Below are 16,497 nucleotides of genomic sequence, written 5' to 3' on the forward strand. Positions count from 1 at the left end.
TGCAAAGAACTCTTCAAATAAATTTTAACATTCCTTTTCTATGTTATGTAGTTATATACTAGCTATGAGTAGCTAGTAGTTTTAACATAGAAGGGGCGTTGGTCTTACCTGATACGCTCCTTCTTGTTGAGTGGAGATAGCATCCAGGAATGGGTTGTCCTCGTCTACTAGCCAATAGGACTGAGTCTGTCATAGCTGTGAGGACACACTGACCCCAACAATCCCCAGTTTTTTGACTCAGTCCTAGTTAAAGACAGATGTGCTTTTACTGAGGGCTTCAAATTCCTGGATCCTTCTCCAATTTTCCTTTTTGACAGCTATACTGCCAACGTGACAGCTATACCACCAAAGCTGCTAGCTGTATCACCACCGAATTCCAGCGAGAAGAGCTTTTAACTCAAGCTCACTGAGGGCTGCATTGTAGGTGTAGGTGTAGGTGATCCTGACCAGGCAGCCAGGTCAGACATTAATCGGTGCGCTGACCCAGGGGCTTTTCAGAGCTGGGTACAACACTCCGTTTCTTTCTGGCTAGGTGAGAGCTTCGCGCTTCGCTATTAGCCAAAGGGCAGCTGGGCTGTCAGGTAAACCTTGGACTGTCAGTCTGACAGCCGCCACTGCTGATTACTGCCTCATAGAGCTGAGTCCCTACCCATTTGCGGGCATACTCTGAAGTCGCCAATAGCCGCTCTTAATCAGCAGCAGAGCCTTTTAAGCCAAGCTTGTTTGGCAGCATATTTAAAATGGCAACCGCAGCTGCTGCTGTCAGCGAAGAAGCTAACTTTGATGGGGGAAGCTTCAGATTGCCAGCTGGGAAATGGCAGAGCCGCAGGAGCCTTGGGATCGAGGTCCACCAGCCGGAAGGCTGCGGTTAAAATCTCTAAGAGATCAAAGGCATTTCAGAAGGCTTCAAAGGCAGCAGTCGGGGAGGCAGCCAGGCACCAATAGGCAATCAAGCGGTAGGTGGCCAAGGCTCTTAAAGAAGCTAACTACAGGAGAGAGCCTCAGACTTCTTGCAAGGACTCTTCCCACCCAACTGTGGGACAGCCATTGCCTCAGCCTACAATTTGTAGCAGCAAGCCCCTTCAGTCCCTATCGCCAGATGGTGCTGCACAGCAACATTCAGCTATAGGAAGCAATCTGCCCAGCAAAAGGGAGTCACACTTTGGCATCTTCCCTGATCCATTAGCTGCCTGCCTACAGCCTTTCAGGCAAAGGGCTTCCTTTTCAGAGGCTTCCTTTGCCCCAGCTACAGCAGGGACCTCCTCAGGGGAGAGGCAGGATCCATATCCCTGCTGAGGCCATTAAGCAGGGCTTAGCAGCTGGCTTACAACGAAGCCAGACAGCTGCTTCTGTCATATTTAGTCAGTCCTTACTTCTAGATCTGCCTCTTACGGATCAGGCTTCAAGGGACTCTGCCCACTCAGGATCCGTATTCCCCTAGTTCTTCTCATCACTCCCTTTCAGAGGAAGAGATGCCCAGGGATTTTGACCTGTCAGAGGACAAAGGCTTAGTGCCTGACCAGCCAGTCTTCGCTGCTCTCTTCCGTCCAGCATTATTCAAGCCCTTATTATATAAGGCTAGGAATACAGCTCACTTAGCAGGCCTGACCCACCACTGGACCCAGCTGAGCCCATGGACTTGCTGTTCTCCAAACTGATGGCAGAGACTGAAGTGGTACCTTCACCACATTTATTTTTGGATGTGGTGCAAAAACATTGGGCAGCCCCTGAAGCAGGGCTAAATCCCAGCACTCTGGATAAGAGATCCTATAACATGGGCCCAGACTTATCCAAGGCACTTCAAGTGCCAGTGGTGGATAGCCCAGTGGCAGCATTGGTCACACCCTCTGTAATGACAAATTCACCAGAGGACGTCCTCTGACCCGAGGACTGACCGGCAGAGCAATTGCTAAGGAAAGCCCACCAGGCTGCCGCCTGGGTGGTCAAGGCCTCCATGGCGGCCTCCTTTTTTAATAGGGCTTCCTTGATGTGGTTGAGGCAATTACAGGACAGGATCCCTGTGGCAGATGTATGGTCTCATCAAGACCTGAATAAGCTGTCCGCCGCCATGGAATTCTCCACAGACACCACACTCAATGTGGCATGGTTCACGTCTAAGGCCTCTACAGTGGCTTCCCAGCGTCTCCTGTGGCTCTGCCAATGGCAGGCAGATGCCAAACATAAGTGGCAGCTGGCCTCCACTCCATTTTCAGGGGAATGGCTATTCAGAGATTCCTTGGAACCAATCCTGGTGGAATCGTGTGACAAACGTAAGATCCTTCCATCTCTCTCCTGACGGGTGGATTTCTGTCCACCGCCTTACTTCCGTCGCCAGTCCTTCAGGGGTTCGGATGTCGGGTTTAGGCCACAGCGCCCCTTTATCCAGACAGGACCATCAACAGGATAGGGTAGGGAGCTATAAGCAGTTTCCCCCTAGAAGGCCTTTTCGAGGGGGAGGAAGTTGTTTTTTCAGACGCCAGAAGTAATTGACTATCCCATTGGGAGATGCTTGGCCATGTTTGCCAGGCAATGGGAGACCATTATTATGGATGCATGGGTTTGGGAGATGGTCCACTCGGGCCTCTCCCTAGACTTCCTCTCTACACCCCCGAGGTTTTTCATTTGCTGTCCCATTTCAGGGAACAGAATCAAATGAGGTCTCATGGAAACTGCTATTCAACTTCTGTTGGAGATCCATGCAATCCAACCTGTTCTTGAAGACCAGCAGGGGATGGGATTCTATTCCATTCTCTGTGATTTCGAAACCCTTGGGAGGGTATAGGGCAATTCTGAACCTGAAAAGGCTGAACTGCCTTGTCATCTACAAGCGGTTCAAAATGCATTCACTTCAGTCCATCTTGGACAGCGTCAGAGAGGGCGACTTCCTTACCTCTATTGATCTTACAAAAGCTTATCGCCATGTCCTGATTTTATCAGGCCATAGACAATATCTAAGGTTTTTTTACGCATGCCGTCACTATCAGTATACGGCACTGCCTTTTGTCCTATCTTCAGCACCTAGGGTGTTCACTAGGTTACTAGCTCCTTGGCCAGGCATCTAGGGGCTCTCCCTGTATGGGTCCAGTGCTACCTGGATGATATTCTGATCCAGTCCGCTTCCAAACCCCAGGTGTGGAAGGATCTCAGAATCGCCATCCAGATGCTTCAGGACCACGGGTTTTCCATTAACACTGCCAAGAGCCATTTGTCACCGATTAACTGGTTACTACATTTAGGTGGGGAGATTGACACCCTGGCATGCATGGTGCACCTCTCCCAGAAGCAACAGGCGAGCATAAGGGAATTGGTGGGCCACATCAGGAGAGAACCGTATGGTGCCCTGGCCACACTTTCACAGCTCCTGGGCAAGATGGTGTCCTGCATTTCAATTGTGCCTTGGGCACACCTGCAGGCCACGTCTCTCCAATGCTTCCTTATTCCTCATGCAGGAGCACTTCCCCATCCGAAGTTAGGTTACCACCAGAGGTGATCCATTCTCTGGAATGGTGGGATTCCCCAGCAATCACTAAGGGATGTTTCTCTAAAGAGCCGGAGCTTCTGATGGTTACAACAGATGCCAGTCTCTTTGGCTGGGGGGCACATCTCCAAAACAGAATGGCCCAAGGTCGGTGGTCTCAGACTGACCTGAGCCACAACATAAACTGATTGGAACTCACAGCAGTCCATCTGGGCCATTCAACAGTTCCAAACTATAGTGTCGGGCAGGCATGTCTTAATTCTGACTGACAATGTAGCTGCTAAGGCACATATTAGTAGTCAGGGAGGAACCACAATATACAGGCAGATTGGCTCAGCAGGGCCATTCATCATGCAGAGTGACCCCTGCATCTGGCTTTATTTCAGGAGCTGAAGGAGCATTTTGGACTTCCAGTTGTGGACCTCTTCGCAACCCCGGACAATGCCCAGCTGACAAGGTTTTATGTAAGGTTTGCGCTTCTGGGAGTGGAAGGGGCCAATGCGCTTCGCAGCCCTTAACGGCCAGAGCTTCTCTATGCTTTCCCCCACCTTCCCCTCATCCCAAGGGTATTAAGAAACATTTTGATGGAACAAGCAGAGGTGCTTCTTCTGGCGCTACACTGGCCACCCCGACCATGGTTTGCTGACTTAGTCGCCCTCTCGGTGGCAAGCCCTTGGAGGATACCGCTGGACAGAGACTCCCTCAGCCAGGGGACTTTGTTTCCCCCGGACCCACAGTGACTCTAGTTGACTGCCTGGTGTTTGAGCAGAGGTCTCTGACCCAGGACAATTATTCCTCCAAGGTGATAGACACCATACCCCAATATCAAGGAGGGCTTCCATGAACAGAATCTATGATGCCGCCTGGAAGGCATTCTGCTCCTGGTGCTCCAGGTCCATTTTTTCAGCTGAACAAAAAATGCTTTTAAAAGTAAAAAAAAAAACCTCTGATGATTGCGTGGCTCAGCTGGCATGGGGGGGGGGCAGGGATTTTTGATACCGGTTCTCCAAACCACCCGCTGCCAACGGACGATTCTGTCCGAACTGGGAGCATTTCACCCCTGCTATGTCCTGACAGCTTTGACAGACTCAATCCTATTGGCTAGCAGATGAGGACAACCTATTCTTGAATGCTGTCTCCACTCAATGAAGAGGAGCGTATCAGGTAAGTCCAATACCCCTTCTATGTTAAAACTACTAGCTATTCATTAGAATTTGAGAAACCTTTGCACCACAGAACCTGGTAGTGTATGATGATTCATCTGATAAATCGTTTAATTCATATTTAGTTTTCATTGTTCAAACCAGCAACTTGAAATGTCAGAATAGAAAATATTTGCTCTACCCAATGTGACTGGCAGGGGTGGGACAATTGCTTTTGTTATCATTGCAGGTAACTCAGCATTCTCTGTTTCTTGTTATAAAAGTTCTGAGTCATCTGTTTGTATGCTTGAATTGCTGCAAATTATTATTTTGATCCCAACCTGGCAAGGCTGTGTAAATTGGCTAAGACATTGGTACCAATTGAGACGTTGGCATCAGGTTTGTTGAGACATCATTGCCAAGTAACTGTTTTTCAGCCTTTCAGGACGAATAATGATGAATACTTTCTTTGCTGATTGTATTATTTTAAGCAAGACACTAAAAGATTAAAGCAGTGTTATAACTGAAGAACAATAATCATTTTATTTCAATAGGGAACTAAATGCCATCAAATGCATACATAGATCCATTTGGTGATTTTTAATTAATTTATCCAGAAGACCAAATCCTGCTATCATCCCCTTGAGAAAATTTTTTAGTAACTGATAACCATCCACCATAGTTTGTATTTTCCTAGCAAGGCACAAACATAAGTGCATACAGGTAATCCTCAACCTATAACCACAATTGAGCCTAAAATTTCTGTTCTTCATTTTACAACCTCTCTTATTAAGTGAATCATTGCAGTTGATAAGTTAGTAATCTGGTGAGTAAGTGAATCTAGCTTCCCCATTGAGTTTGCTTGTCATGAGGTCGCAAAAGGCAATTAAATGATCTTGGGACACAGCAATGGCCATAAATAGAAACCAGTTGTCAAGCATCTGAATTTTAATTGCATGCCAATGGAGATGCTGCAAAGATCGTAAGTCACTTTTTTCAGTGCCTATGAGCCACAATTGTTGTCCACTTTCCTAAAACAATACATTGATTTTCTGGTCATTTGAGATATACTGTAGATTTTAAACAAAAAAAAGTATGGGGAAAGTTGGATCACCCTTTCATTAATATCTGAAATCACAGCTGGCCATATCTTCCTTGTTCTGGTTAATAAATCTGGATTTTTGGAGTCCCTGTTTTTTGCAAGCCCACAAAATTTTAAAAAAGAGAGAAGAGATTGAAAAAAACAATGAATTTGTTGGTACAACAGGTTCTTTGCTAGACAAGAGTGACTAGTGACATTGCAGTGAATTGTAACTTTGAAAGCTCACTAAACAAAGTATTGTAAGTCAAGGACTACCCATATACAGTCACTAATGTTAAAGATTTTCATAGTTCCACTCAACTATGGATCCTGAAAATAAGATTTTTGTGTGTGTGTGTTTTCCGATTGCAAAAAGACACTAACTACAGACACATAAAGGCTTCCATGGTCCAGAGGAAAACAAAGATAGTAAATCATTCTGTGTCCCGAGAGGGTTCTTATAGCTTTATATTTCTTATATACTTTTAACATGCCTCCTTTTTAAGGATCATTTTACTCAACCACCTTCTCCCATCAGCTTACTTCAAGATGCACCCTCTGATACAAACTAAATGCAGAATACCCCTCCTTAGCACAGGGATAGTAATAGGTCAGGGGTGAAATGCTACTGGTTTGCTCCGGTTCAGGTGAACCAGTAGTGATAAAAACTACTGGTTCGGACAAACCAGTGGTAAAAAAAAGCTACCAGTTCAGTCGAACCTGTAGTTTAAAAAGGTACCAATTCCTCCGAACTGTTAATTCTGACGATCAGCTGTGCCGTGGGGTTTAGCTTTGCTAGAAAGCAGGAAATCCTGCTTTCTAGCGAAGCTAAATCACGTGGCTCAGCTGATCCCCTCCCCTCGCTGTTCTACTTATCTTCCTAAGCCTGCTTTTAGCGCGTACTGCGCATGCAGTGCACGTTTGGCATGCAACATGCATATCCGAGCACACAGCATGGATTTGGCATGCAGTGCGCATGTTTGACCAGTGAACCGGTAGCAAACCGGTTCAGATTTCACCACTATAATAGGTACTCTAGCTGACCTTTGTCTTCTTCAAAAAGAGATCCCATCAAGTAGTAGCACGTCAGTCCAGAAAAGAAGGTGATTTTAGTAGGTGCCGTACAAAAGTAGCAACATGAACAAATTTACTTGCTTAAATACAAGTTTTAAATCTGTTTATACTAAACAGTGGTTTAACAGTTTTGAAATATATATCCAAGGCTTGGTTTAAATTATTATTTGCTTAGATTTGTTATCCTCACATATCTAAACAAGAAAGCTCTTGTATTTTTAAAAAAAATAATATAAAGTAATAATACAGAGTTTTGTTTGCTGTTCTTCTGTCAGAATTATGGCTGACAGTACCTTTTTCTCAGAAATTTATAAAAATAAATGTACAGGTTGATAGGAAAAAATAGAGCCACACATTCCCCCTTAATGTTTTCATAATAAACTACATTTTAATGCTGTAATGCAGATGTTCAATTCACGGTCAATAGGCCAAATACGGGAGCAAAAAGGTTGGACATGCCTACTATAATAAGTACTAACAGGAAGGAAGTTGCAAGTTATTTGAGATTGAAAATAAGGCTTCCTGTCTCCTTCATGTCATCAAGGAAAGAGAGGAAGTAGATAAGGATTAAGAAAGGTAGCCTTTTTTTCATGCCATTGCTTAGCATTGTGTTCAAATCCATTTTCATCTACAAATTTTATTATGAAGAATTCGATTCTGCCACTAATAAATAGATTATATTGTTAATGCTAACAAAAGTATTCTAATCCTAATAACTAATCCATTGCTGATAGATAGGAAACAAGTTATGCCAGTAAACCTTTGTGGAAAGACATCAGTTAAACTTCAAGAAAATAATTTGGTTTGTGCTATAACTAGATAAAATTTTTATACGGTATTATGCAACGAAGTGCCTCTAGGTCTTTTAATTTCAAAGCACTTGCATGCAGTTGTAAAAACAGAAAGGGGATTTATAATCCCTTTTCTCTGTCATTTCCCAGATGTAAGTAGCCACATTTCCCTGAAGCTCTAATTAATCTAGAAAAGGGTAAATAAAGATATAATTCCTTTGTTGGTAGCCATTTATATATGTGAAATTGAGACCAAGGAACTGTGAGGGAAGAAAGTTAAATTAAGTATACTTTGATACAATTTTTCCATTCAGATTGCCTACCCATATAGTTGCCGGGGGATGTGTAGAATTTCAGGACGTTTTGATCACATACTTAGTGTCCTGAGAAAAAGAGATTCAAAAATGGATGTGTATTTTTTTTTCTGCATTGAGGTGCTGATCAAAATTTCTGTACCATATTTCTGCTATCTTATCACATCTTGGGTTCCTTTGCCGTATAGCACATTCTTGGTTTTTTACATTTTTTTTTTCATTTTGAAAGAACTGAAGTGGTGTGCTGCCCAAAAAATATCATATTAACTAAACACCTATTTATAATTCAGTTAACAAAGATAATCCTGGAGATCTCTCATTCTGCTCCAGATAACGGGAGCAGATAGAGCTCATTGATCTAAGCTTAGTAATCCCCACAAAGCAGTGACTTTTCTTTTTGCTAAATTTTGGCAACACATAAAAATTGATTTTGCTCTTTCCAGAATCTTCCAATATATCATATTGCAACTTGTAGAAGAATATATAGAAGGATGTGGTGGTGCAATTGCACATGTGTGAATCTTTTTTTTCAAGATTCTTTCAGCAGTAGGCACATACTGAATTATGTGAACTTGTGGGTGTGTAACTGTGATGGAATGTGGGAGAGATGTCCTTTCTTAAAATGGTTGTCATGCATAGTTACGAAATAAAAAAGTAAGGAGGGAGTATGGAACTTAGAGAAGCTATTGGAGAGTCCTCAGTTGCCCTTAGGTTTACACTGTATTGCAGATTTTTAAGAAACCTTATCTTAGGGTTCAAGACACTGAAAGATTACACAGGGGGTGGCTTTAAGTCCTCAGCATGTTACAAAGCACAAGCTTTTTTTAGGAACAGAACAGAATTAAATAGAATAACAGAGTTGGAAAGAACCTTGGTCGTCTTCTAGTCCAACCCCCGGCTTAAGCAGGAAACCCTATACTATTTCAGACAAATGGTTGTTCAATTGCATCTTAAAAACTTCCAGTGTTGGACCATTCACAACTTCTGGAGGCAAATTTTTCCACTGATTAATTGCTCTGTCAGGAAATTTCTTCTTTGGTATGCTTGCTTGTTGAAGTTTAGGAATTGTGAAATTGGTCACAATGGTTTTCAGTTATGCTAAATCTTACTTAGTTACTTTTTCTACTGTTTCATGCATCAGATAAAGCCTCAGATCCTTTAACTATGACTGTTGAATGCTTGTCTTTTACGCGGAGTAAAATCTACTTACCTTCCCTACCAGTTCGGAAGTGCACGCGCTGCACGGACCCTCTGCGCATGTGCAAACCCTTCTGCGCATGCACAGAGGGTAAAAAACAGGTTAGTTCCTGATTAAAACTAGGAAGGTATGATGACCAGGGCGGGTGTGACGAGCCTCGTGTTGCTGTTGCTACTGGTTCTCCGAACCACCCATCACTACCGGTTTAGCCAAACCGGTAGCATTTCACCCCTGCTTTCACCCCATCAATCTGGCAGCTTGGCTGCTTTTAGATGCAGTTGTATTGCCTTTCAAATGGCAACTATGAGGTAGCGCAAGATGCCTTCAGCCAAGTTCACTTCAGAATTCCAAATAGCCTTAGCAGCCTTACTAAAATGCAGAATATTGCACTGGCAGCTTATCTTTTGGGGAAATTTAAAATTAGTAAAGCCTATATCCCAAGTTCTTGTTCACGTTCACCCAAGTTCACGGCTTGAGTAAGTGTAAGGCATGTATTAAAGTACAGTTTAATAAAGAAGAGCTGTTGATTAACAAGGGCTGCGTTTGGACTGCCTCATATAGAAGAAAAATGGAACAGAAATTTTATTTGGATGAAGCCCAATAATTGTTGCTTTGGCTAATCTTTAGGTTTAACACTGTTAACTAATTGTGGATTGATATTGATAGCATAACTGCTATATATTGGGGAAATGTTTCCAATTTAACAAGCAGAACAATTCAAAGCTAAAAGTATGCATGAAGGCAGAGTTCTTCCAACTTTGAGTTTGCGAGTTACATCGTGGCTGGTGTGTCCCAAAGGTGCTTTTCAAAGGTTTTGCTTCTCATCCAAGAAGCTTCTTCAGTTCTGATAACCATGACCTCATGATTGAGAATCTCCATAGACATGGCTGGTGTTAGTATGGAACTTAAAGTCTTCATACTTACTTAGAATATATTTGGTTTAAATATACTTAGCATATATTTGGTTTAAAACAAACTCAAATCTATATCCAATTAACCTTATTCTAACAGATTATTTTTTTAAAATAAATATTACTATGAATTGTCTTTCTCTTCCCCCCCCCCCCAAAAAAAAAGTTGAACAGGACATTTGCCAGTGAATTAAACACATTTGTATGAATCCATACAATTTTCAGTTTATATTGGAAAACTTTACAATCAAAAGCATATTGGTAAATCCACTAAGAAATTGAAACTGCCAAACTTACAAAATGTTGTTTTAATAACTGATATTTACTTATGCAGTGGCATTAATCTTATTTCACAAAATGTATTCAAGTTTTGTGTAGTGAAATGTGCAAAGATGATTACATCTTATTGGATTTATATTTTTTCAAATAGAAACAATTTGTGGTTATGTGTAAATGCATTTTCAAACAAACAAAATTATGAAAACCAATTTTTAAAATAAGCCATTAAATTGGCAATTCTGAAACAATGACATGATGTTGAACTTTAAATATCATTAAATTATAAATTGTTCTGCTTCATGGGTGCTAGCTAACATGCATATATTTCAGAAACATTTATTGGTATTGTTCTGTCCCCTCCCAGTCTCAGCCACGCGAGCTGGCTAAACGAGCCAGTAATTGAGTTCACAGCTGCTATCAGTCCTGGCAGGGAATCTGCAGCTGCCTGCCAAAGTCTCCCTTATCTTGGGGTTGCCGGGCAACCAGGAAGTCAGCAATCCAGGCCGAATGTTCAGCTCAATTCTCCACAAGTCAAAGAGTTCAGCTCACTTCTCCAAAAGTCAAATAGTTCAGCTCAATTTTTGCTCGTCATGGAGCAGAAGAGCAGCCAGGGCTGCTTTTATACTCTGTGGGGTGTGGCTCCGTGACTCAGCATTCTCTAGGCTTGCCCCACCCCTTCCTTTGTTGTAGCCACCTCTCATATCTCCGAAACCTGGGATCCAGCCAGGCCTGATTGCCATCAGCCAGGTCTGGAGGCGTGGCCTGGGGGGGGGAAAGAGTCAGGGGACGGAGGTCTTGTTATCTCCTCCACCTGGCCTGCCTCTGGCTCCTGGAGCTGAGCCAGGGAAGCCAGTGCTCCAGAGGTAAGTCCTGATGGCCCTTTTCCCTCACTTTCTGAGTCATTTCTGGCAGGGGGCCCGGCTCAGGGGGCGCAGACACAACAGGTATTTTAGAATGGAAGACAACATTGAAATGCAGGACTGAGGCAGGGACACCAATAAAACTGTAATTTTGCTATCCAGAGCTCAGCTGTTCCTTTTTTCTTTTAGAGGAACTCCTACCCCAAAATTCAACAGCAACATTTCTTTGCGGAAGAGATCTTTTTCAAAAATATTTTTTTTTACTTTATCTTTTCCCTGTGCACTTAAGGCAGGTTGATTATTGATTTTTATTACTTCCTCTAAATAGTGTTGTGACTCCCAAAGTCATGGGTAAACAGACCTAAGCAGTTTCAGTATAGTCATTTTAAAGATAGACAGGGCTGGTTGATCTTTTAAGAACTAACTGAATTCACAGTGGATCATTATGGTGCATATTTTTGTTCGCAGTTTTCTCTGTTGGGCACAATTACTTCAAAAACAGTTTTCATGGACATACACATTTCTGTACTGACTATCCCCTAATTCATTTTTCCCATTTCTGAATATGGAGATTTCAAAAATGTATATACACTTCCTGTTATTAAATTTCAGTTCAAAAATATGTCTAAAAGTTCAAAATAAAAACATAGAATGAATTTCTTCCTGCTTAGGATCACTAATACCCTTTGCTAGATAAGGAGTTCAGTTATATTATCCCAAACAATGCAGTTATTGTTGAATTACGTGTCCAGTGCTCTGTCAGAGACAGTGTGTGCTATTTTGGTTAGCGTTCTTCCTTCTTTGAAATATTTTTGTATTTGCAGCTCTTATTCACTTTGGCATCTCTGAGTTAGAGCCACAGAATATCTTTTTGAGTGACTAAAAAGTGCTCCAAAGCACCAATTTGCTTGGAAATAAATTAGCTGGCAGTTCTAGTTCCAAGCAATTTTACAAGCCAATAGTGTTCTTTTAGACAATTTAGTGTAACTTAACGAATCACGTAAGAATGTTGTATAACTTTGTAAATGAAATTTTGATGAAGGAAGACTCTTTTAAGACAAACTTAGGAATTCCAGGCCCTGCTTCTGAATTAAAGTTAGGGTTTCAGTAAAAAAGGATTGTGTATTTCAATTGGATTAAAATAGATGAAAAAATATTTTTCAAACCTTACTGATAAAAATCTTAAGGAGTTGCACTGGCTTTTAGAGATCCTTTATATGAAAAGCAATACTTTTTTTAAAAAAAATATTAATCTGACCCACATGGGGAAAATGTGTGATAAAGCAGTTTTATATATTTACTATATTTACTATTTATCATATCCATTCTGCTGTAACATTGATTATTAGTTACAGCAGCTTTTCCCAAGCTGGCACTAATTTCACAAAGTTCAGGTTACACTTCCTTATTTTTTAAAAAAATGTATTTTAAAAAGTGTGAAATAACTTCTCTAAATAAAGTCACCTTTTTTATAATAAGAAACTATAGAACATTTTATGCAATTGCTAACACATCGGATACCATTATTTATATTTTTGCATTTGTCATACATACGTGTAATTTTGTTGCCAACCTTCTGTAATATAATAATTGAAAAGCGCAAATAAGGGGGCAGGGGACTAAAGCTTTCCTGAAATATGTTTATATTTCAATTTTCAGCTTAAAACAGAAAACATTTTTGGCTTCCTGAGCTTCAATCATAACAAGACAGAAATTAATGATATCTTAATAGTAGTTCTATCAGCAGGGTGTCCACACTATCTAGCCAGTGAAATCAATTGACATAACTTCATTTCCTGAAAAAAAAAATTGAAAAAAAAAATCTCAAGTAGAAGGCAACAAGAAATAAAAATGCTTTAATTATTTCTTGCCAGTAAAAAAATCTGCTCTTCACTAATAATTGGCAATTATGATTTAAAAAAAAAAACCAGCTGGCTGGGCTGGGTTTTTTGTTTTTTTTCCCTGGCAAGCAAGGAATAAGATGTCTATGGCATATACAGTGACTGACTGTAACACAGAGTCACTACCTGACTCTGGTCTCTTCCCAAAATCCCAAAAGCTTCAACCAAAAACTATCTACCGTTGACCTCACCCCATTCCTAAGAGGTCTGTAAGGGGCGTGCATAACAGCCCAAACGTGCCTACCGTTCCTATCCTATTGTTTCCTTTCGTTATATCCAATTAATATAGTTATTACATACTCATGCTCATATATATGCTTATATATTGTATAATTATTTCATGCTTATGCTTATATATACTGTGTGACAAAATAAATAAATAAAAAATAAATAAATATGAGTGCATGCAATGATAGCTCTACTTGGGCTCTGCTCAGTAGCAACATCAAAACATCAGCAAATAAAGGAAGGGGTTATGCAGTAGAATTATGGTGGGACAAATCTGACAGCATAGCTCATGTCAAAACTAAACTTAAAAAAACTGAATTTTGCCCTGCTTCCCTGTCTCCATTCTTAGCCCTGCAAGTATAGGATTGTATAATCCTTTTTTAAAGCTCTTATTAAGACTTTTAAACAGATAGATAAAATCTAAGGTAACAGTAAACAGAAAAAGAAAAGCAAAGTAAAAGCAAAAAAACGTAAGAAAATAAAAAAAATTAAGAAAATAAAGAAAAAGGTATAAAGATGTAACTTTCAGTATTCTTCACGACAGTTATGTGCAAATATATTTTAACCTCTCTTTCTAAAGTTACATTATATTTCTACAGTCTTTCTTGTCTAATTGTCAAAACCCTAAGTCACGACTTTATTTTTTCCCTCATTTTTATGCAAATGTCCGTAAGAGGCTTCTATTCACCAATAAATATAGATAATGGTTTTTATGCAATCAAATAAGTTAATTTATCCATTTCAGCAAATCTGTCAACTTCACCAACTATTCTTCCTTAGTGGCTGGTGTTGAATCTTTCCTTCTCTGTGCCTACAATAAGCTTTCTGCTGGATCATATATTGAAATAATCTTCTACGGGTGTTTTTTCTAAATGCTTGTTCATTAATTGTAAAGTTCTGGCTTCAACGGAATATTAATCTTTAAAATTCTGTGTACCAAGTATATATTGGGATCCAAAAATTTTCAGCCTTTTCAACTTGTTCATCAAGCGTGATAAAATGTCCCTTCATGTTGTTCATAATGCCAGCATACATTTGAAGTGCCTTGATGCATTCTAGATGATATAATACTGAATATTTGTATCTTTTTAACCTCTCTGTTGCCAGTTACTGAGTCCAAGGGTTGCATTTGCCTTCTTACTTCCTGGTTTTTTAACTTTTTTCTGGTAAAGGGTTAAAAAAACCCTGCAGGGGCACAGTAGGATTTGGTACCACCATTAATGTGTGGCATGCCAAGCTCCTTGTCCACTTTTGCCTTTTTTTTACTTTCCTAGGAAACTCGAGGGCATGGGTGGGGGAACCATGGCCCTTTTATGACTTGTGAACTGGCTCAGGAATTCTGGGAGTTGAAGTCCACAAGTCATAAAAGGGCCAGGGTTTCCTACCTTTGCTCTAGAGTAACAAAGAACAGCAGCCATAGAGAGCATGCTGATCCCAAACAAACCGGGTCTCCTTGTGGCTTAATATAATCCCATTAGGTTCCTATACAAATGGCATTCTGCCCTGCTTCCCTCCATGACATAATAATAGACAAAACAGGCCAAGGATGTATGATCTGAAAGTAGAGTTAACTCATGTGTTTTTAAAAGTAGGCAACCGTCTAGTCCAGTTATACGGTCATTTGCGTGATCAAGTTGCTTTTTTTCATTGTGCAGGTTTCTTATGCACGGCCAAGCTCAGCTTCTATTAGAGATGCAAACCTGTACGTCAGCGGTCTCCCAAAAACTATGACTCAGAAAGAGCTAGAACAGCTGTTTTCCCAATATGGACGTATTATTACTTCCCGCATTCTCGTTGACCAAGTTACTGGTAAGTAGAAAGCTGCTCTGCCCTGTCTTTCTCAGCCTTCAAAATATTGAACATATAAAAGTTTATGTGGGGCAGAAAATACAATTTTCTGCTGGAATTGTTCATAAATATGCATGGATAAAAATAACTCCTGGTTTGTAGTCAGGCAACGCTGAGTCATTTCCACCTTGAAGCTGCATATTTGAAGCCTGTTTCATGCCTTGTAATAAATTTATAGTTGCTGTAATCTCAAGCATTGAATGAAGAAAATGTTCCTTGTAAAATGCTAAAAAAACAGCATATATTTTAAAAAGGGGGAAAATCTAAAGCCTTTTTACTGTAGTGCTTCTTAGCAGTTTCCTTAAACTAAGAAAACGTGAAACACAAACTCATAATCATCATTTAGGCTTTAAAACAAACCTTACAATTCCCATTTTTCAATGTTAGGATAATGCAAGATCCTGAGAAAAACTAATCAATTTTAAAAAATACAACTGAAAGGAAGATTGACCTTGATACATAAATATTGAGTTCATTTTTATTGAACCCGATTTTTATTCTCCAGGTATTGCCAAAAGAATACATTGGTCTTTTTATCTTTCTATATATGATATGAATGAAGCAATTTAATGCATTGGGTGGATTATATTAGAATTTGAGTGCTTTATTTTCATAGAAATTATAAAATATTAGGAAAATATTCATTATTTTCAATATTCTGTAAGCACTTAAATTTTAACAATTTGATTGGGTTCCTTTAAAACCCAATCCTAAAAATTCTTTTAATCCTTTAAAAATTTAAACGTTTCAAGCAAAAAAAAAAAAGGGGGGGGGTACTACATCTGTGACTTGTTTTAATAAAACAATTTTAAAATAACACTTGGGTCCCAATTAGTGCAAAAATATCATGCAACATTTTGTTTCCCACAGGAATGGCAAAAGAAATCTGCTTCTCAAAAAACAAGGTTTTCTATGATGGTATAATTAGATTTTTATTTTATCCTTTATTTTTCTTTTTGGCATTAAATTGATGGGGTTACATCAACCACTGGGATTTTTTTAAAAAACAGCTTTTGATTGCAAGCAAACAATTACCATGTTTCCCCAAAAATAAGATCGGGTCTAATTTTCTTTTAGAGTTGAAAATAAGCACTTGGGCTTATTTTCAGGGAGGTCTTATGTTTTTGGAGGTGCAGGAGGCGGCAAGTGTAGTCACCTTATGTGGCCACCTTGGCCCTTTAACCACTTAAAATTACTATATATTGTTTATATCTTATTTCTTTCTTAGTCATTACTGTTGATAGAAAGAATTGATTAATGGATCACAAGTTGCTGCAGCCAAGATTTCAGAACTACTTATCTGAACTTAAATGATCTGCCTCTTTAAAGAAAAAAAGCATCTCCAAAATTTTGAAGCTCTGGGGAAAGAAACAACATTTTTAGAAAAATAGA

The 16,497-nt window shown here is 40.0% G+C and overlaps 1 protein-coding gene across 8 annotated transcripts in view; it reads left to right on the top strand.

The window, feature by feature from the left end:
• The window catches only part of ELAVL2 (ELAV like RNA binding protein 2), a 79,370-nt gene that overhangs the window by 48,897 nt on the left and 13,976 nt on the right, over positions 1 to 16,497 (top strand). For all 8 annotated transcript variants that reach the window (XM_058168774.1, XM_058168775.1, XM_058168778.1 and 5 more), the window contains one exon: positions 14,913 to 15,066. In XM_058168774.1, coding sequence (XP_058024757.1) covers positions 14,913 to 15,066 — 154 coding nt within the window. The remainder of the gene's footprint in view (positions 1 to 14,912; positions 15,067 to 16,497) is intronic.

This window comes from Ahaetulla prasina, chromosome 2 (genome assembly GCF_028640845.1).
Source record: "Ahaetulla prasina isolate Xishuangbanna chromosome 2, ASM2864084v1, whole genome shotgun sequence".
Lineage (NCBI taxonomy): Eukaryota > Metazoa > Chordata > Lepidosauria > Squamata > Colubridae > Ahaetulla > Ahaetulla prasina.